Below are 21,841 nucleotides of genomic sequence, written 5' to 3'. Positions count from 1 at the left end.
CTTAAAAACTTCTTCAAATAATCGCATACCTCTCTCCATATGGTCCAACCATCTGCCTCGGTCAAAAAACAACATCTATATAAGCGCAGCAAATTAATAACTCTGTTATTACACTAATCAACATAAAAAGATTTTAATAAAAATCTGTAAAAAGAGTGTGACTTATTTGCAAAGTGGCATAGCTTTAACTTTACCACAAACCAGGGCTGAACGTTTAATTGATAATTAATCACACAATGAAATGAACATGATCGACTGTGATACTGACGTTTAAAATGCATGCTCCCCTCACAGAAAACTCTGCCGTACATCAAATTAAGCACTTCCTAAACTGACAGCCATCCATCCTGCAGTGGCAGCCTGTTCCCTCAGTGTTACAGTCAGCCCAGAGTAGAGGAGTGACATGCACGGTTACACCTTTTCCAGAGTCAGTTCATCTACTCACAATGATTAGATGAAATCAAAATGTGTCACCTGTCTGTAAGTAAACTTGGCATCAGATAAAACCTGGCTGAGCCAATATAAAACAATCACTCTAGCAATTACTAGACAAATAACTTCAATTTCAATACAAACCTTTTCTTTTTTTTTTTTTTATGTTTTGTTTTCAAGCCAACGCTCCCTGAAACAGCAACCTCCCGGCATGTTGTTGTCTGTTAGCCTCCCACTTACTGTTCCATCAGAGGGCACGCTCCAGATCAACTGACAGATCACACTAACTCCTTGATTCCACTGGGCACGTCAAGTCTGCGACGTGGTTTTGATCCGACCTCCGCACAGATTCATGCCCCACCAGCAGTGTTTCAGAAGAGGAGCGTTTTTCCTGCCTGATAATGTTGACTTGCTCAGATTTTCTTGATTCTGTGATTTTTTTTTTCCTTGCTTTTTGTGCTTCTACCATTGGTAAGCAGGCTACATAGTTATAGAGTTTATTTTTTGTTTTTTATGATTGTGAGTCTTAACAGGGTCTATTATTTTGAAAACTGATGGGATCGTCTGTGTTGTTTCTGTATCTGACTTCCTGCCCGCTCATTCTGCTCTGAGCAGCTTGATGCAACGTCCAAAAAAAAAAACTGACTCTGCGTACTCTCCACTGAGCGGAAAGATACTTGCGTATAATGGCAACCCTCAGCGCCAGCTCCTGTAGTTTAGCCATAACGTGATGCATCTATGCCCAGAAGAATCAAGCTGTTTCTCCAAACACACAGAGTGGCAAGCTAGGTTCATCGTCATCTTCATTTTGTGCAAAAAGCAAAATCAATTAATCCCTCTGACTTACTTTATTTCTTTATCTGAAAAGCAAACTGTTCAGTCAGAGAGCGATAATCATGACAGCTAAATGTGACCTCAATATTGATCAAAATCATCATGTTGGTTATGATTGAATTCATTTACAGAGTGTAAAAGAAGTTTTACAGACAAGTTGGTATCCATGTTTTTTCGTGCGGTCTCATGTGACAGAAATGGGAGTCTGATAAGTCTGACAAAATGTAGTTTTTGAATGAACAACTCGTAAAGTTGAAGAACGCTGGTGAGCAGGTCATTGTCACTCAATTACACATGCTTAGGGGAGAGTTCCTTTTCTAGTCTTTGAGGTGGTGGCTGCAGCATCAGAGGAAACACTGTGTAGCACAGCAGCTCCTTGAGGTAGGGAGAGGATCGATCTCAGTTAATGTCATATGGCACAGCACCCAGAGGCAGCTGCGTGGTGCTGATGACAGTGTAAAGCCTTGCCTTTGGCGGCTACATGCTCGGTGCTGCCTAGCTGTGATTTGAAGTTCACATGCAAAGGCTGACAGACAGACAGCTCTCAGTCAGGCAGGCAGACAGTCAGTCAGCCAATGTTTCCACAGGGATGACAATACATCTGTATCTGTTAAAAGCGTACAACAGTGCCTAATCCTAAACACATTCACAGGGGTCTGAATGCTCTGTAGGACTGACGGATAAAATACTGACAGAAAACATACAGGGCAAACACTGTCGAACCACAGAAACTTAAACACAACCATGCCCAAAATTTAACTGGCTTCAGCAGGAAAACTAGAGGATGTCAGGTAGTGGAAAACAATACTTTCTACAGGAATTATCTAGGATGAATGGAGGAAAATTACCTTTGCAGTCATTAGTAAATAATGCAGCATTTATCATTACTTATTATTATTAAAGTCAGTGTTGCAAGTTGTTGGACAAACTGCCTTAAATTTATAATCATATATCTGCCAGGACTGACCCAGATGCTTTAAAGCGTCTACCGTTGCCATGGTAATCGATGTCCAAATCAGTATTCAAATGCTGCTTCATTGGAGATGTTGCATCTGCTGCACCGAAAAACAAAACAAAGACTGATAAAGAACAGAACAGAAATGAAGCTGGCGTTCGATTTGTCTTAGTGCAACCATCTGTGGGAGTATTTAAAAATAAATAAATAATTTTTTTTCTACTCCACGTGCACAAATGCAGTTCTATGAGCAATATTTGAGACTAAGGCTGATCATGACTTTGCCATCCAAGGGAATAAGTAATGGCTCCCCATGAGCACAGGGCTGTGATGAGTGTGACTCCGAACCTCCCTACATGCTCGCAACCACTAAACAGTCTCCGCTCCTGTCCTCGTCCCTCATAATTACAATCATAGTAAAGTATTTTAGTAAATAATGACCACAAGTTTGAGTAAATTCAAAGCTCCAAATATACACAAGTTCTATCTAAGAACTTGAAAGCTGTATTTGGGACAATAATATTGAAGTTTCTGTTCACATAAGCTGGTTATTTTCACTGCATACCAAGAACACGGTGAAACAACTTTGTGACCAAGTTATTGGATTCTCCATTATCGTGGAACCAGGCAAGGCATTGTCATTTCACTTCGCCTCATCAGCATGAGTTCACCGAATCACAAAGGAATCTGAAAAATGGGTTTAGCCGACGAGTGATTCAGCAGACAGGACTAGGCCGAGACACGTCAACAGAACTACACCCACTTTCAACACACACAAACCCGTGTTTGATGTGGGTTAATAAACACACATTCCACCCGCATTGGACTCATTAATATCAGACTGTTTTCACAGCTTTAATTCCTTGTCAGCAACATTCACACAGGACCCAGATCTACTGGAGCTCTACAGAGATCACTGCTAAACCAGTAAATTACAATAGACCTAATTAGAGCTGGAACTGATTTTTTTTTTTAGTGATTTTTGGGATTCTTTTTAACTGATCGTGTATAAAACAGCATTTCCCAACCCTGGTCCTTGGGACTAACTGCCCTGCTTGTTTTAACGGTTTCCCTCTGTAACAAACCTGATTCAAATGAACCAGTTGGTATCAGGCTTCTGCAGAGGCTGGATGACGAGCTGATCATTTGAATCTGGTGTGTTGGAAGACAGAAACATCTAAAAAAATGAAGGGCAGTTTGCCCCATGGACCAGAACTGGAGGAACACCGGTATAAAATATCAGAAAACTGCTGATAAACTGGCCGTAATTTCAAACGGTACAAGGTGGCACCTTCAACCTGCTTGTTTTATACGACCGACAGCCAGAAAAAAACAAAAGACAGTCAGTTTACAATGCTTTAAACAGAGGGGATTAGCAAATCCTCACATTTGAGAAGCTAGAGCCAGAGAATGTTTGTTGTTTTTGCTTGATAAATGATCTCAAAAATGAATCAATCATCTACATTTTTGATCAATTAATTTCATGGTAATAAACCAACAACCTCACAGAATCCCAGGAGGTTAAAATTGGTCACCTGATTTATGACGCTTGACCTTTGACTCCACTCACATCGAACGCCTCAAACTGCACACTGCAGTGAGGGGTACTTGGTAGATGTTGTGAATAAGACACACAAAAGACGAGATGGAGAATAGAAAGAGAAAAGGGGAAGCTGAGAAGGCCAGAATAAAAAAAAAAAAAAAACAGCTAATGGAGCCAAAGATGCCAAACTCAGCAACTTGTTTATGATGAAAACAAGTTTGCAGCTTGCTTAGGCTAAAATGTCTAGTGCCAAGATGTTGAGCATGCAAAACAAAATAACATATAATGCCTACAAACCACATATGTGTCCAGTATAATAGGTCATAAAATAAAAGCGGGCTGGTCTGAGGCATGAAACTCCCAGGCTGAAAATGAGTCCCACTACGGCCCTGGCAGCACAGATTGTAAAGCCCTTTGAAGCAATTTTGGGATTGGAGATTTTCGACTATATAAATAAAATTGACTAAATTTAAGAGCAGTAGTGCCAGACCAGTTAAACCCTGGTTAGAAGCAGTTCCTAAGGCCTGGCTGAATAAAGCATGTTAACCTATTTACTGTGACCACAAACAAACACAGGTTAATCCTGCATCTCTCTGTCCGTCTGAAATGGTATTAAATGATTATACAACTCCTCATGTTTATACAACTCCTCATCTAAACCCATTCCAGTGGAGCGAGACAATCAGAAATTATTCCACATTTAGGAATAAACTCAACAACAGAAGTCAACACACGAAGATGAGGGAGACATAAGTGTGTGTGTGTGTGTGTGTGTGTGTGTGTGTGTGTGTGTGTGTGTGTGTGTGTGTGTGTGTGTGTCCATCTCCATGAAAACAAAGACACTGTGGATGAATTACATGATTTGTAACAATAAATGGTCTTCGACATTCACGAAGACTTCAAGACTGACCTATATTGTCTGTCTTGAAAAATAGGCCAGAACCCAAATTAAGGGCCAGCAGGGCCACTACACGCATGTAAACGGCATCGTCCTCACTGTAATTGCGTGGTGTTAGGCAACACGGGAGCAGCCCTGAGTGGAGAGACGTAGCCTCGGGGCAGAGCTGTTGACATGTAAATAGTGAGGCTAGAAGCGGAGATGACAGCACAGACAGTGCTACTAGTTCTGCTTGACTTGGGTTTGGCCTTGACCACAAAATTAAGGTCTAAAAGACAACAGTCTAGATGTCAGGATACCAGTACTCATATCATGTCAATAACTAGGTTGATTTCCTTAATTGCCGGAGAAAATACATTTCTGTCCTTTCATCGTTCATCTTTTAGATCATTTTACATCAGTCTATGTGTCAGCAGCCCCGCGAGACCAGAACACAAACACAGAGGCTGCATCCTTTGTAACAGCCTCTGCCTTTATCTGCTGGTCCGTTCGTCTAAAAGTGGAGTTTGCAGAATGCAGGAGATTACGGCGCCACAATATGACCACATATATCATGTAATGATAAAAAAAAAAATAAAAAAAATTATTGTTTCATATTATGCTCCAACATTTAGTTCATTGTGTCATGAATCACACTTTTTATGGCAATATTTTTCATCATTTGGACGGCGCTTTGCATTCTTCCACACAGTTCGGACGCAGGCAGGAAATCTGTATGAAGGCAACACAAATAAACATGAAGGACAGTGAACATGACGAAGAATGAACAGGAGGAGGACTGTTGTTGTTGCACTGACATTGTTTGCGGATGAAATGAGTGCTACGGACCAGAAAATCGTATTTTGCAAATGATGCTGCAGACCGATCCTCACAACAGACTCACACCACTAACCTCTTTTAACCCGATTAAAAGAGCTCTCTATACACCTTTTATATTTTAGCAGAGCTGCAATGATTAGCCTCTCTGTCAAATTAATCGCCAGCTATTTTGATAATCGATAAATGGGTCTTTAAGATAAAATGTCCAGATCATCTGATTCAAGTTTCTCAAATGTAAATATTTTCTGTTTTCTTTGGTCCTCCATGACAGAAAACTGAATATTTTTGGGTTGTAGATCCAACAAAACATTTAAGGACGTCGCCCTGGGCTTTGGAAAACATTTTTCACCATTTTCTGACATTTTATGGACCAAACAACTTGAGAAAACAGTCAACAGGTGAATGAACAATAAAAATAATCGTTGCAGCCCTATATTTCATACATTAATATTTTGTTTTGCTACATGCTAAATTGGAAATTTGCACAAAGGCTCTAAATAAAAGAAGGAAAATAATCAAACACAACTACCTTTCAACATTCACATTAACATTAACATTCAAGATTCATGGAAGTGGTTCATGTGGTGTTGTGCTGTTATCGGTCTTCACTTTTCTGATTGCATAAAAAAGTTCCCTTCTTTTAGCTTTGATTTTATTCATAAGGAGGTGTGTTCTTTAGGACAGTTTCCCTAAAACCTGATTAAAAACAGCACTATATCTCCTTGCTTACAGTGTTGCAGTACCTCACAATATTGATTTGTAACACTTGTATTGCGATGCACATCTCATCACCAGATTCTTGCCAATTCACAGCTCTAATATTCCACATTACAGCTTCCTGTGGGAAAATCTCAGAGAATGTGGCGTCTACTTTAATACGGTTGGAATCCTTCACAAGAAAAGCTTTATGAGCTTTATGGCTATCATTCCCGCTGCACGTCATGGCGGGAGAAGTGGGCCTGTTGATGTAGTCATGAGAAGTGAATCAACCCCAAATCATATTAAAATCCCGTCGTCATAAAAAATCTGCTCAACATGACAGTCACGACAGTCAACATATTTTTAAGCACAGCTTTTTTATGAAATCCAATTTGCCCGACTAGGACAGATTAGCATCACCAAAGCTACATTAAAGCAGGAGCTGCACTAATCCTGTTCATTTGTGGGCTAAACTAGGCCACATTGGTATTACATGCATAAGAACCAGCCAATCATTGTTCTTTGAGTCACAATGATTGGTTGTGTGTATTTGTGGGGGGTGTGCATAGATGTGTAGTTGCTTGTACATGCTCGTACCATCTGCTGAGCTAAACATATAGACTCCTGGTCATCTACCGTCATCCTTTGACAGGATACACGGGACGAAGAGCTTAGCATCAAGATGACACTGCTGGTTTTTGGAAGCTAAATGCAGCTGGACGTTATCCTAGCCTTTGCTTCGTAGGTTTTATTTTTAAACACATAAAATTCCCACAGCTCTCTGGAGCATAACTTAAGATTGGTCACAAGGGAATAAATTCATCTGCCATCACACAAAGATGCACGGCACACGCACACAAACAAACAAACAAAAAAGCCACCAACAACAATGCTGTGAGGCTGCTAGTGAGGAGTGAGCGTGATGTGATGAAACTCCTCTGCATTCATCAAAATCATCTCATTTTAAATCATTGATCGGGTCCCTACTTTTCCCCCCACTTTTTCGCCGTGGAAAGGGGAAGTCTAAAAATAGCCTGTGAGCGTCAGTGCCTAGAAGTCTTTCCATGTTCTCCCAGTCTGGCAGCATTAGTGAATTCAGATGAGCCTCCTGCAGCTCTCACAGCTTCTGACTCTTTCTCATGCACAATCACACACACACACACACACACACACACACACACACACACACACACACACACACACACACACACACACACACACACACACACACACACACAGCCATATATGCACAACACACACTATACATTTAAACATGTACCTGGTATCAAACGCACATAAAAAACAGTTTGCCCCTGGAGTTTAAGACTGCGTCAGTGTCAACCCCCACAGTATCTCACCTCTCAGTTTGTAGACTACTGCCATCAGCATATCCACAACCCCCTTCATCCTCCCGTCCTCCCTGCCCCACCCCGTCTCATTTTGCTCCAGTTCTTCGAGGTTTGGCCAATAATACTGTGCTCTGAAGAAACAACAGAGAAGTCCACTCACAGCTGTCCTGAACGTGGTGGATGCATGTTGCCAAAACATGACTGTAGCAAGGTCACATGGCACCACCTGAAAAGTCCCAGTGACCTGTTCGCTCTCCCTGTAGGGCCCGTCTGTCCCTGTCATAACGAGTGATAATCAGAAAGGGGCACAGGAAGGATTGCACCTTGTTTGCGACTGTACAAACAGCATGTGACCACACACAAAAAAAGTTGATATGCAAGAGGGAGAACGGGCAGAGACAGGAGGAGATGCAAGATGCGAGTAAAACACGGATGCGTGAAAAAGGCAGCTGTTCCGGGACAAAATGAGTGAACAAAGGATAATGACGACAGTGAGTTTTGTGTCCACACAAACTCTGCAGCCAGACCAACAAAACCAGATTACACATTACAATTTCACTTTTTGTAGACAATGTTGAATTCTCTTGTTAATATATTTACTGTAATAAATCATGAAACATCATCAGAAATGAAGAAAACATCCTGAAATACGACCAGCTCTGACAACAGCGTTAAAGCCCCTGTGTCCTCTGTTGACAACTCAATTTCGGGACAGAATAACTGCTTAAGTTTGTGAGTTTCACTTTAATTAAAGTTCAAATTAATGCCGAATGTTCGCTGAATGAGTTATTGTCCATTTCTGAGCTGTAAGAAATCATTAATAATCTTTTAGAAAGAGTAAATGTTTATTACAGTTAAATTGAGCAATATGTTAATGGAGTCTGGCAGGCAGAAGGCAGGCAGTCACTGAACTCAAATTCCAGAGTGTGTTTTTTCAGAGATACAGGCTTTTGTTTTCAGGATAACGGGCTTAGCTTTACATCGACAGACAACTGACAGTTAAAAACAGCTGATCATCTTACGATGTTGGACCTAACGGCACTGATGCACTCGTCTCGTGCTCCTGCCTGAGCTTCCTCCAGTTTGGGAAAGAAACAACTTGCTTCAACCATAGATCATTAGATATTTTTGGACATGTAATTATTACTGCTCCTTTAAAGGTGGAGGAAATTCTAAGAATGCATTGTAATGTTTGTAGGTTAGGTAAAATATAGAGACTGAAAAAAACTTGTATACTTATAAACTTTTGGCTTAGAATTTCACTCTTGCCCTTACCTGGATAACAACTCACCAGCCATGTGTCAGCACTGACCAAAAGCCAACTCAAACTGGAAGGGCTCTCTGAGAGCGCAGAGCTCCACCAGGGCATGTCTTGCAATGTTAACACAAGTGAAAAATAATTCGAGTATCCATCCCGTGATTCGGATCTGCTCCAAAATTTAATGGGTTCTTGCTTGGCCCATGCTACACTCTTCCACCAAACTGCATGGAAATCAGGCCAGTAGTTTTTCCGTAATCCTGCTCACAAACAAACAGACGGCATCGAAATCATAACCTCCTTGGCAGAGGTAACAATGCTGAAAGTTATATATTTTAAGTTTGAGCTTCACCATATAATCTGAAACAAAATAAAACAGGCCGGGGTGAAATGTGAGGACAACACTTGCTTCCATCTCTTTTAAATAAGAAAAGAGCTGGAACTAAACCCAGTAAGCAGCAGGCCACTACACACTTACTGAATGGATGAGTGCCTGTGAGTAGGGAGCTACAAATGACTCCAGACACCAACAAAAGAACAAGGCTGTAGATCACTGAGAACATTAGCTGGCCAACTTTGTCCTCTGAATAACCAAAATGGAAATACAAACAAGTCTTAGGTTACATCTTATTGTTCCCGTACACAAGAAAAAAAAAAAACACAGAGATGAAACTGTGGAAAAACAAAACAAGTCTAGTCTTGATTTGTGATATTATGCAACTATTCCACAGAAGTCAACCATATTTCAAATGTATTGTCAACAGTGTTGAGCAAGTTAAAATGTGACCTATTCCATATTACTACTTACTGTCATCTGAAAGTAATAAGTTACCTTACGATATTACTGTCTGTGTAGAGTAATGTGTTATACTACTTCTGTGTTATTTTCACCAAAACAACACAGAAGTACCCAAGTCATTATAAAATGTAAGAGGATAATGTGTCATAGTGGTACATGCCCCTATATTGCAACACTCGAATTAAAAAAGGCGTTTCAGTCATTCCTGTCTTGCCTGTGTCTGCAGCTCCATGCAGGCTGCAGTCTCAGCTGTGTCCCACTGTCTTTATTTACACTACGGCTGCAACTATTCATTATTTTCCTTACTGATTAGTCTGCAGATTATTTTACTGATTAATCGAGTCGTTGTTTGGTCCATAAAATGTCAGAAAATTGTGAAAAATGTTGATCAGTGTTTCCACAAATGTCGTCATTAAATGTCCTGTTTTGTTTTGTTTTTAAATTCTGATTCCAGCCTTAAATGTGAATATTCTCACAGTAAATTGTACCCAGCATCAACCATTAACAGATGCAGTCTGACAGATGCAGCTGTGCAGCAGAAACACAGGTTTGTTTTGTGTCAGAGAAAACAGTGAGCACATGACATTTCAAATCACTGAGGTGAAATTATATATGTGTGTGTATCAGTACTTTTTGAACATTTATAACATGATAATACTGACAATCAATATTAAAGCTTCATCTGTAATCACAATGGCAGGGCACTGTGAACACCGTAACAGTGTTAACAAAAGAAAAGTCAGCATGCATCAGCACACAAACAAACTACCCCAAATATCCACCAAACTCCACCCAGAATGCATGAAAAAAAGAGGTTATGGTGCTAATAGTTGAGCCGAGGGTCAGACATGATCTTATAGTCAGTCTGAGGACACAGAGTGGGAGGGGACTTCTCAAAGTTAACTCGTAGTAGTACCATAGCAGGGAAGTTAAGAGACTTCCTCAATTCACTTCAGAGGAAACAGATAAAAGACAACAAAGACGTGGGCGATATCTGATTCTGCGTAAAAGAGCCAATTTAGCAAAGTCATATGTGTGAGACAAAAGAGAAAGGCAGAAGGGTTGTGAGATAAACAAAGTGTGAGACCCTGGGGTCCTCTCAGGAGTGTGAGTGCAGGAGTGTGGCCTCTCTAATGACCAATCAACACCCTCCTCGCTGCCATGGCATCTGTTAGTACTCCAATGGCCTCCCGTCTGAGTGTGAGCCCGCCGTGAACTCAACACACAGCCGGAATCCAATCAGACTGCAGAACTGGCAAAGCTTGGGTCAAGGAGCAATTCTGACATTTTGCAGAATGTCAACGCTCAACCTTTTCTAAAAGTTCTACTACACGGGAGTTTTGCTCTACGAATGCGACGGGTGGAAAGGAAAAGGTGTGAAAACCAAAGGGAAAAAAAATGGAGCATCACACCGCTGCTTAAAGGGGGACCACGGCAGAGAAGGAAGCAGATTGATGACTACTAGAGCGAACAGTCGGTGACACTGTGAGACCTCGGGGTCTCAGTGAAAATATTCTCTTCTTGTTACAGAACAAAAGTAACTGTTCATAGTTGGACAAAGTGAAACAATAAGGCCACGTGATTCGAGGGGGAGAATGTGTCTACTTTCATCTTCTGGTTAGTATACCTGAAGGAGGAGTCTAAAAACCCTGCAAGTACAGTCTTATTTTAATAGTTAAACCTCCTGATGTGTGCTCTAATACAAGAAGCTTTCATGAGATACTGAAACAGACGATTAACCTGACACTTATCTCAATCAAAATAGTGTTCGGTGGTATACAACTGACACGCACAAGCATGAGATGGAAATAAGATAAGATCAAGTGCTTTCATCCATCCGCTAAGACTAAAGAGTGTTAAGTGTTGTGCATATTATGAAAAGGGTTTCTGTAGGTTTCAAAAAGTTAGATTTAAGGCTTTTTGAAGGTATTATTAATGTAATTTAAGGAATATTTCACATCCAAACTGGTAAAAAAAAAAAAAAAAGCCACAGAATTACTTGCAAAATAAATATATTTTTCACATTAACTGGCTGACATAGAGTTACTGTAGGATTATTAAATGTTGAAGCCTGATTGATATATTGATCAGCCAACATTAGTCACAGCTATATCACAGCTATATCGGTCTATATATTAATAATATACTACTAATAATAAACTAATATTTGCATATACCTATGTTGTCCACTATGAAAAAAACAATGCAGATTGTTTTTGTTAGTTCTATAAACAACATTTTATCTTTTGATCCTTTTCTTAATTCAGGTTTAATACACAGAGCATATTTTGCTCTATACATGTCTCTTTTTTCTTTATAGTCATTTCTTATTATTAAAAATAATACTAGTTAAAGTTACAGTTTCAGTCCACAGAACAGAGTTACATATAGAATAAATATAGTTTATTGTTAAACTGCACAATATCCAGCCTCAACATCTTCATCACAAGTGTTAACCACTTTTGAGGGATCACTGCAAAAATGTATATACAGTATATATTTACATATATATGCATGTGTGTGTATGTGTACATATATTCTATATATTGTTTATTATATTATAGTCTTTATAAAGAAAACTGGCCCATATATCGATAGCAGAATCTTTTTTTGAATATTTAATATCAGCATCTTTCCCAAAAATATGTCAGTCTGTTTGTTGGTGGCTTTTTACAGCAGCTTAAAGTTTTTCTTATTTAAACAAAGTTAGTAATTTGTGCATTTGCTTGAACAAGTTGCACAGGCTTCAAATTAGTTGTTTTCAATAAATTTCAAAGACGTCAGATCTGAACTTGCATTTACTCATATCAGATGAAAGTAACATAACAGAAACAGTTTTGATTCCTTCTATTTTTAATGAGAGCAGATGCCACATTAGGTGGGTGTGTTCTGATAAATTCTGACCCGGCTTCACACTTTGTAATAGTAATTATTGGTTCCATGTACGGTTGGGTGATTGGACGAATATATGGTCTATCGACGATGGGCTGAATCCATTGCCAGTTGCTCTTTTCGGACGATTTTTAGGGAAATATTTGTCATTTTATTTTGCTAATGTAATAATCTGGCGATGATCGCCAAGCACTGATGGATGGGCTGACAGTAATTGTTTTGAAAATTTTAACATATCACCCAACTCCAGTTCCACGTTGGTTCTGTTTTGCAGTTCTTACAGCGTGATCAATACAAACACAAAGAGCACATTTAGAAGCAAGAGTGAAATTTTTAAACTTTATAAAAGTAATCTTAATATGATCCAATCCATTTCTAGACCTCATATTCATATTTAAGACACTTTAAACCCCAAAATTCAGATTATTGGATGTTAAACTTTTTAAGGATCCTTGGAAACCTTGGTAAAGAATGTTAGTCTTGGAGTCAGACATGGAGAAAACAGGAATTATAGCTCCCAGTTTATCTGACCTGCAGTCTGTCTGAACTGAGGGAGGAATGCAGAAAGAGCACGCGAAGCAAACCACACAGAGAAGAAGAGGGCCAGGTTTCAAACCCGAGACCATAATCCTGTGATGCATCAGTGCTAACCAAGCTGCCCTCAATGAGTTTTTTTTTATTTATAAACAATAAATCGTTCCCCCTAATTGCAGCATGAATGTTGCTATAAAATTGATATGCCGATCTATTAAGTTTATTGCTTTGTTACTGGGAACAATCTGGCTGGAGGGAGCGGGCGAGGACAGGTAGCATCTGTCCCCACCTACTGCCTTGGCAGCGTTAGCGTCATCTGCTAGCTTTGGCAGCATCTTGGAAGCACATCAATATGGCTTTATGTAGCCAGGGCCGCTAGTAGCTAGCATGCCAGTCACGCTCTCAGGCAACACTCACTCGCAGCCTGAGCATCCACAGAGCACTGAGCCAACAGAGCTAAGCGGAACTGAGCTCAGGCTGAACAGGGAGGCCAGGTCTCTGTGGACCTGCATGAGGAAAAAGGGCCAGTGTCTGTCATCTATGCACACATCCACAGTTAGAAGTGTGGGGCCAAGTCCAGATATGAACACAGCCACCAGTGTAGCTGTGAGCTTTATTTTCTTGTTTTTCTCCGCAACAACGCTTCTGTTGTGGAATGTTGATGCTCCTGTCAAATCTCAATCTCTCCTCTATTATAATCAAATCTGTGAGGTGAGGGATTTTTCTGTTCTTACCTGCGCCGCTGGTGTTATGTTGTTACCAAAAGTGTTTGCCAAAAGACAGGGAAAAATCAAAACCACCCATGGGAGCAATAATTGGGACTTTGTCCAAACTCAAAACACCGGCAGACTGAAATGAAGTGCTTTTAGCTACACACTTACAAATAGTATTCTCCTCGACCACAACAAGACAAAAACTTGATCTGGATGCCTGTGAGTGTTGGGGTTTGATGTTTGGGCTAAAAGGTCATACATCAATAGCAGCAAAGCCCGTGTCATTCAGAGTAGATGAATGGTCCTCTTGGCTGAACATCACAGATCTTCAAGAATCTTGCGAGACCTTGCTAACAGCAGTCAGATCTGTACAGTGTGGGCACTTCACAACAAAGTACAAAGACCAGATAAATAGAGTGTATTTTAGTGGAACTGATTTCAGATTGGACCACTGTCAGGTTTTTGTTACTGGAAATACTAAGTGATAAAATGTGATGAATTGCAACTGCATATTTAAACAACAATGCTTAGTTATGGATGTAAATTTAAAGCAGGACCCTAAAAGGTGCCCTGTAGAGTTTTCCTTAAGAAAACAAAAAACAAAAGTTAAGTCTACATTCAGTGTACTCAGCAAAAAGTTTCAGACCTTACAAACGTGTTGAATGTGTTTGAAATGCCTATTTTATTTAAAGCATTTTAAAGTCAGTGTTGTTTACATCCATGATCCTGAGCTTGCTATCTTCTTCTTCTCTACCTTTGCTGGCACTTTTCCACATATGTTGATGTATTAACACTAGGGCTCGACGGCATGGCTTATAACCAATATCTAAATATTTTTGTGCTAGATAACAATAGACAATACATATCTCGATATACACATTTTATGTAACATAACATACCACACATTCTTAAATGTGAAAACATATGATGATCTTATAGAACTGCTGAGGATCAAACCACCTCACAGCAGGGCTGGGAGATATTACTGCAGTAATGGCTATAGGTGTTTTCACAAAATATTAACACAATGAGATTTTTGATAAATAATTATCAGTAATAAATGGTCTTGTCTTGTAGCACAACTTGCTAAATATTTGAAAAAAAAAAAAAAAGTTAAAGGCCTGTACCATAAAACGACATACATAAAATATCCCCAATCCTCAGACATCAGTCAGTGGTTTTTATTTTAAAATATGTGCATATTCAGATTTTTTTTTCCACTGGATCGATGGGGCAAGTGGGTCAGAAATCTACCAAAGTTTATTTTTACTTTCCCCTGAACAAATTGTTTTATTAGCGGTTAATAAATAACATCAAAGAGTTAATTATTAAATTATTAAAATTAATCGTCATGTTTAATTTGGGGCTGCAACAACTGTGAAATGTCAGAAAATAGTGAAAAACGTCCATCCCAGTTTCTCAGGAAATGTTTTGTCGGTTTAAAACCAAAGTTATTCAGTTTAATATGATAATAAAGAAAACCATATTCCATATCTCCATATCTGAGAGTGGGAAAACAGTATTTTCTGCCATTTTTGCATGATAAGTCAAAATAGTTTAATCCTTTTTTTACCACTTGCCCGGTCGGGCTTGTTGAGAAAAGCTGCAGGGGGGTCAAGTCAAAGTCCAACAAGTCTTCCAGGTAAGCAACACCTTTCACCCTGCTGTCACACCGTGCCTGCATCACCGGTTCAGATAAAGTTTTCTAATGGTGCAAACGGTGCAGTCAGCATCGCTCCAGACACCGAAACTACCCCCCCACAGAGGAAACTGGCTTTCTGCACCAATTTTGCTCTTAGTCAGTTGACACATTTTTGAGTCACATCTTTAACGTGATTAATTATTTGCTGATTCATTATTAACATTAGTATTATCAACTTAATTCAGCACTTGGTGTAGGCTTAACGGAGCCTATATGAAGTTGTGGACAGTTTCTATGCCAAAACGTTAACTTTATAACAAGTGAGCAATCTATTCTGAGACCACCGGTTTACAAAGTTCACTGTGAAACAACTTAATAAAAAACAAGCTTAGTGCAGGCCTGTCTGCAAACATGTGGGCGTCGTCTTCACACACAGTGCAGACTAGAATGTGTGAAAGCAAGGTTAACACAGGAAACTGAGGGACAGGTGACCTGGCGATCTATAAAGGACTACTGTGCAGCTTTGTCTACTGTTTGATCAAGACGTTGAAGGGAAACTACCCTTTATACTACAATGGTATCGTGTCGTGCTGTCACACATGGATCTCATTTCAGACCTGCAGGACCAGGATGTGGTGAGGGTGGCAAAACAGCGGCGCGGCATCAGCAAACCCTGCAAACACCAAGCTTCCCAGCAGTCACTCAAAGAGGACACCCTTTCAGTCACTTTAAAGCAAACTACTGAAAACTGGATGTCTGGTAGAGGGAGTACACAACAACTGAAATGCAGCCAAAATCAACCTAAAATTAAACTTGTATTCCCTAAACTGTGAGGAGGAGATATGAGAAATATGAGCAAGGCGAAACCTTCCGCCACTTCTCCAAATGCTCAAATGTCCTACACCATGTTGCTATGACAATTTAATTATAGTCTATCATGGTTGCACTCGTGTTTGTTTGCCTCTGTGAGGTAGTGGGAAGATAATGTGTGAATGTGAAGTGGTGCTTTTTGGCCAAGCACCTAATGTTTGGCTGTAGGAGAAAGAAACAGCTCGAGTTTGTGGTGACTGAGTGTGGAGGTTTCATAGCTGACCAAAGCAGCTCTGTTATGACTCATAGCATTAACCCTTTCAGCTCCTGATAAAAGTGAGCACCACAGAATTGAGAAAACTGCATGCATTACAATAAGACAGGTCACATATAAGTGTTAAAGGGATAGTCCTGTTTCAAATAAGTAATGTAAGGTGCTTATCCACAGTCAGTATTAATTACAGAAGAAAAAGAATAAACTGCTGTCCCTGCATCTACGAATGCAATTTAAGACTCTACCATGCAAAGAGAAATCCATGTATCAGCAACATCCAGAAACCGTCCAGACTTCTCTGGGGCCTGAGCTCATCTGAGATGGATTGATGCAAAGTGGAAAAATGTGCTGTGGTCTGACGAGTCCACATTTCTAACTGTGTTTGGAAATCGTGGATGTCGTGTCCTCCGGGCTGACGAGGAAAAGGACCATCCAGATTGTTACCAGCGCTAACTTCAAAAGCGAGCAGCTGTGATGGCATGGAGATGTGTTCGTGCCCACGGCATCATGGGTAACTGTCACATCTGTGAAGGCCCCATTAATGCTACAAGGTACATACAGGTTTGGGAGCAACATATGCTGCCATCCAGACGATGTCTTTTTCAGGAATGTCCCAGCTTATTTAAGACAATGCAAAGACACATTCTGCATGTTACATGGCTTTAAAGTAAAAGAGTTCAGGTACTAGACTGACCTGTCTGCAGTCCAGACCTGTCTCCCATTGAAAATGTATGTTGCATTATGCAGTGCAAAATATCACAACAGAGACCCTGGACTGCTGAACATCTGAAGTTGTACATCGTGCAAAATATGAAAGACTTTAATTTTAAACAATTAGACTCCTCAGTTCCCAAACACTTACTGGGCGTTGTTAAAAGAAAAGGTGACGTATCACATTGACTTATGTCAGTTTCCTGTAGGAAAAGGCTGACGGCAAGGTAAAGCAGTAAAACTACTCTTTATTTATCTTACACTTGCTGATAAGGTTTTTTTTCCTTCTTCTTCTTAGGTGGACCCTTTTTTAAGTCTCTAAAAGACATTTAGCTGCTGACCCTGCCCATAGCAGTTCATTGCTTAGTTTCCACGCTGGTGCTCCTCTCTGCTTCTCCTGGAGGCACACTGACCGCATGTAATACAAATAATCCAAACTATCCCTTTAACACATGTATACATATATAATACTTGCACACAATTGATCCATTAGGGCTTAATGTGCTGGAACAGTCCATTCAGCACAGTTGAAGAAGCACTTCCTTTCATGCAGACTTCGGCCAAAGCCGAGTTAAAGAAAAGGAAATTCATCAGATTCAGAGAGAAGTGGTTCTTCCCTCGTATGGTTCGGTTTTCTGAAACCACTGCTTTAAAAAACAACCCACCACAACCGTTATCCCCCGCTGGCAGACAGTATACACCTACATCATAACAACGTCCCCAACAGGGACACTCCTCCATCCAATCAGGACTCGGCACAGGGCAAAGAGAGCACTTCAGTGACTGAGCAGAATGTGTATGTTCCACTTGACCTGAAGGGTGTGCAAACATTGCTCTGTAGCTGTGCTCCAGGGAGCAGGAGTCCGGATATGAGTCTGACCCTGGATCATACGTGGGGGAAGTCAGTTATTACAGCGCAGGCCGGCGGTTTATGAGTTTGGTTTAAAATCCAATATCAGAATTACATCCAAGGACAACTTTCAGTCTACTCTGGTCAGCTCAGCAGCTGCACAAGTGAACCGTCCACATAACACCTCTTTAACGTCAAAACTAAGTGGGCAAAATAAGACAGCTGGTGTAATGTGCAGCGAAAATGTTTTTACATGATATTTGACTTATGGGCGACACTGGATATTGATGTGAAATATAGGTTACTGTATTTCCCATATTCATAAAAGGTAGAACATGGTGTTGTTCTTCATTGGCCACAGTCATTTCCTGGGCTAGTCTGAACACTTTTTGTCCTGACCACCGCTGCTGGAATGTTTGACCACTGCAAACAGCAGAACAGCTAATGCAGCTTGCTGACCCAAGCGTGATCTTTCTAAAGCAATCTTTGTGGGGTCACGGCTACAAGAGAAATGCCCACACTGGTTAACTTATGGTCAGGCTTTATAAGAGAAAAGTGCAGACTGGGAAATCTGTCAAACAAATGAAGAATGTACAACACTAACAAAGATGTTACAGCAGCTAACATCTCTGACAATTTTACAGCTGAACTCAGTGTTGACCCTCTCTGGTCCTGTGCGTACACTGTGGAGCACACATAATGACACCACACACATAATGATTGCTCTCATTGTGCAAGACTGAACTCAGTCATGCACTGCAGGCCGGTGACGCTCGCTGTCTGACTTAAAATACTGTGCAAGTGCATCTGGTAAACACTGCTGCCGACGTTACATGACGTCTTGGCTGTGCAGCCTTACAATTACTGTAATTACACTACAAACAATCATTTTTACAAACACATGGCTCACATACAAAAAGATACAACTGCAAAACGCACATAAACATCTTCATCAAGATGGATTTTACAGCCACAGCTACCTAGACCTTTTTTTTTTAAATTGTTTGGTCTATAAAATGTAAGAAATTTCCTAAAACACAAAGTGACAGTTGTTTCTCCAACAGCCAAAACCCAAAGATATTTAATTTACAGAGAAACAGAGAAAAGCAGAAAATCTTCATATAAGTAATTAATCATGCAAGAATGATTTGTATGATTAATTACTTAAAGGACCATTATTAGAATTACTGACAATTCATTTTATGAACTAATCATTTCAGCACTGATAAATCATTTAATCATTTAAAATGAATATGCAGTTCTACTTTTGCTCAACAGTGAAAAATGCCCATCACACTTTTGCAGAACGACGTCTTCAAATGTCTTGTTCAGTCCAAAAGCCAAAGATATTTAATTTACAATGACATAATGATGTAATTAAGTAATTTTGGTCATGTGATTATTTGTAATATGATTATTAAAACTGGCGCCAATCCATGTGTCAAACTCATACCAGCCCAGAACCTCACTGTATATATTTTGTGCAACATAATTCTATAATGTGATACCAAAGTATGGCATCTATAAACTTCATGTCCCAGAATGCATCCTGATTTTGTTATCCATGCACTGAAAGCGTCCACTACCAGCTAGTGGAAACATCTGTGTTATACTGAGCTACTGGTAAGTACACACTGTTTAGCATCTCAGTATCATTTAGCCGTCCCCAGCTGGCACGACATTTCATTTTAATCAAATATACATCTTGGATTTGAAACCGTGTTTGTAGGAAACACAAACTGAAACAACCCATGACGTTATTACGTTTACTACTTTGAATATTTAATTGTTTTAAATAAATTATGTAATAGTTCTTCACTTCAATGTCAGCCACTATTTATCCTAGAAGTCTGCAGTCAGAGCTGGGTATTTATCATTGAGTTATCACTAAAATCAATAGAATGCAGAAGCAATTATGTAACATGATAACAAGTAGATAGATTTACAACTGGGCCTCTGAGAGCAGCCAGGATGAAACTGAGTTTGACACAAACTCCAGCTCTATTAATTATGCATGTCAGAAACTTATTTGTTTACCTGTCTGCACTAAGCAGATTACAGACTGACATTATCTGCACTTGGAGCGTAAATCACAACATTGCTTGGACAACAATGCAATTTCTGATACAGGGGTATGCAATCGATATCAGACAATATTATGGGTCCATTTCACACAATCAGTTACTGATCAGTCCTGATCGATGTGTCATTAAACACCTGACAGAAACATCACCTACCCTCATTTTCAGATGTTGGACATGCCACCTGTAGAACCAGCTCAAATGTTCTTTCTGGATTCTCCCTGAAAAACACAAAACACTGTTTTACTCAGAGGGAAAAAAAATAAATAAATACAGGGCCAGCTGTGTTATTACACACAACCATGGGCAACAAGTGTGTATCCCACGTTATTAGCACACACACCAACGGTGTCACATCCCACTTCATGCACCTTAGTATAATATTTGTCATCGATCACATAGTGGACGTGTCCTACTTTACATGAGTCACACTGTCAGCACCAGACAGGGTGAGTAACAGCAGGTTAGCTAAAGCTGATTCAGCCTGTGTGTAAGAATGAGAACTTTTCCCATCTGTGGCAACATATCTGGACTAACTTGGGCGTCGTGTTCACATGTAACCTGCTCAAATCTGCCTGCTTGGCTAGCGGAGCTGCTAATTGGTGGTCAGCTAGTAGACGGAGCAACAGACTGACCCAAATGCTGTCGAGCCAGCTGGCCTGGCCGTTAAATCCACTGCTGGAGATGATGGCTCAAATTACGCCAAACATTCCTGCGTATTTACGCTAACGTGCCTGCACACATCAGGGTTATACGAAGAAGCGACAGGGAGGAGAGTGGAGCTGAAAACTCAGAGGTCTTACTTTATTCTGCTGTCCATGGTTTAGCTACAACATCGCGACAACTCCGTGCTGTCGGCGGCTCTGCTCTGCTCTGCTCCGAGAATATATTTCCACCGCGTCCTCCTTCCGTCACTTCTTCTTCTTCTTCTTCTTCTTCTTCTGTTATCTGATACCGGTCGCGAGCTGCCGCCGCGACCGCATGCTTGGAGCCGGGATAGTGTCGTAGTTTGTGTCCGTGTCCTTCTGCCGTTAATGTAGCCCGTGTCCCCCCCAGTTCAGTCCAGCAGCACGGCGTTTATTTCCCACAACAAACACGCACACACACACACACACACCACTCCAGGAAGTGCTGTCAAAGATTTGGTGACGTCAGCGCGTCAGATGATGAGCACCTTGCTGCTGCTGCCTGAGAATAAAACAGCCTCCTGTGATGATAAATGCCATTAACGTGTTGAACTTAAGGTTATTTTGTGAACTATGATGAATTAATTTTACATTTAATTCTTCCTGTCACTATTAGGTAAGAAGATCTACTCTTAACGGCTCTGATTTTAAGTAAAGGTACCTCATATCAAACTGAAGTTTCTTTGTTTAATCCTGCTCACACCGCATGTGGGAGCATTTGTTTCATCTTATTACATGATTTTGTTCAATACTTTATTCTGATTGGTCAATTACAGCATTCAAATCTGTTATTTCCGTATAGCAGACCGTTGCTATGTACAGCAGACCGTTGCTATGGACACAGTTCTGATTGTTAAACCTCTAAAATAATCTAAAATTTGATATTTTGTGTCTAATTCTTAATTTTGTAAACATAACCATGTAACAAGCAGGATAATATACAATGAGGAGGTCACCATTGTAAAATAAAGCCATAAAATCATTTTAAAATTTATATTCTGTGTCACATAAATGTGTGCCAAATAATAGTAACCATGTAATAAGCAGGATAATGTATAGTGA

At 40.1% G+C, this 21,841-nt stretch overlaps 1 protein-coding gene across 1 annotated transcript in view; it reads right to left on the bottom strand.

The window, feature by feature from the left end:
* The window catches only part of dennd1b (DENN/MADD domain containing 1B), a 156,380-nt gene extending 135,168 nt beyond the window's left edge, over window positions 1-21,212 (bottom strand). The window contains exons 1-2 of the mRNA XM_084723793.1: window positions 20,897-21,212; window positions 20,250-20,314 (exon numbers count right to left, since the gene is read on the bottom strand). Of these exons, the coding sequence (XP_084579919.1) occupies window positions 20,250-20,314; window positions 20,897-20,913 (82 nt within the window). The 5' untranslated portion in view covers window positions 20,914-21,212. The remainder of the gene's footprint in view (window positions 1-20,249; window positions 20,315-20,896) is intronic.
* Window positions 21,213-21,841: the final 629 nt, after the last annotated feature.

This window comes from Lutjanus erythropterus, chromosome 7 (assembly GCF_056507025.1).
Source record: "Lutjanus erythropterus isolate fLutEry1 chromosome 7, fLutEry1.hap2, whole genome shotgun sequence".
NCBI classification, from domain to species: Eukaryota; Metazoa; Chordata; class Actinopteri; order Lutjaniformes; family Lutjanidae; genus Lutjanus; species Lutjanus erythropterus.
This window is presented reverse-complemented; position numbering and strand designations above follow the sequence as displayed.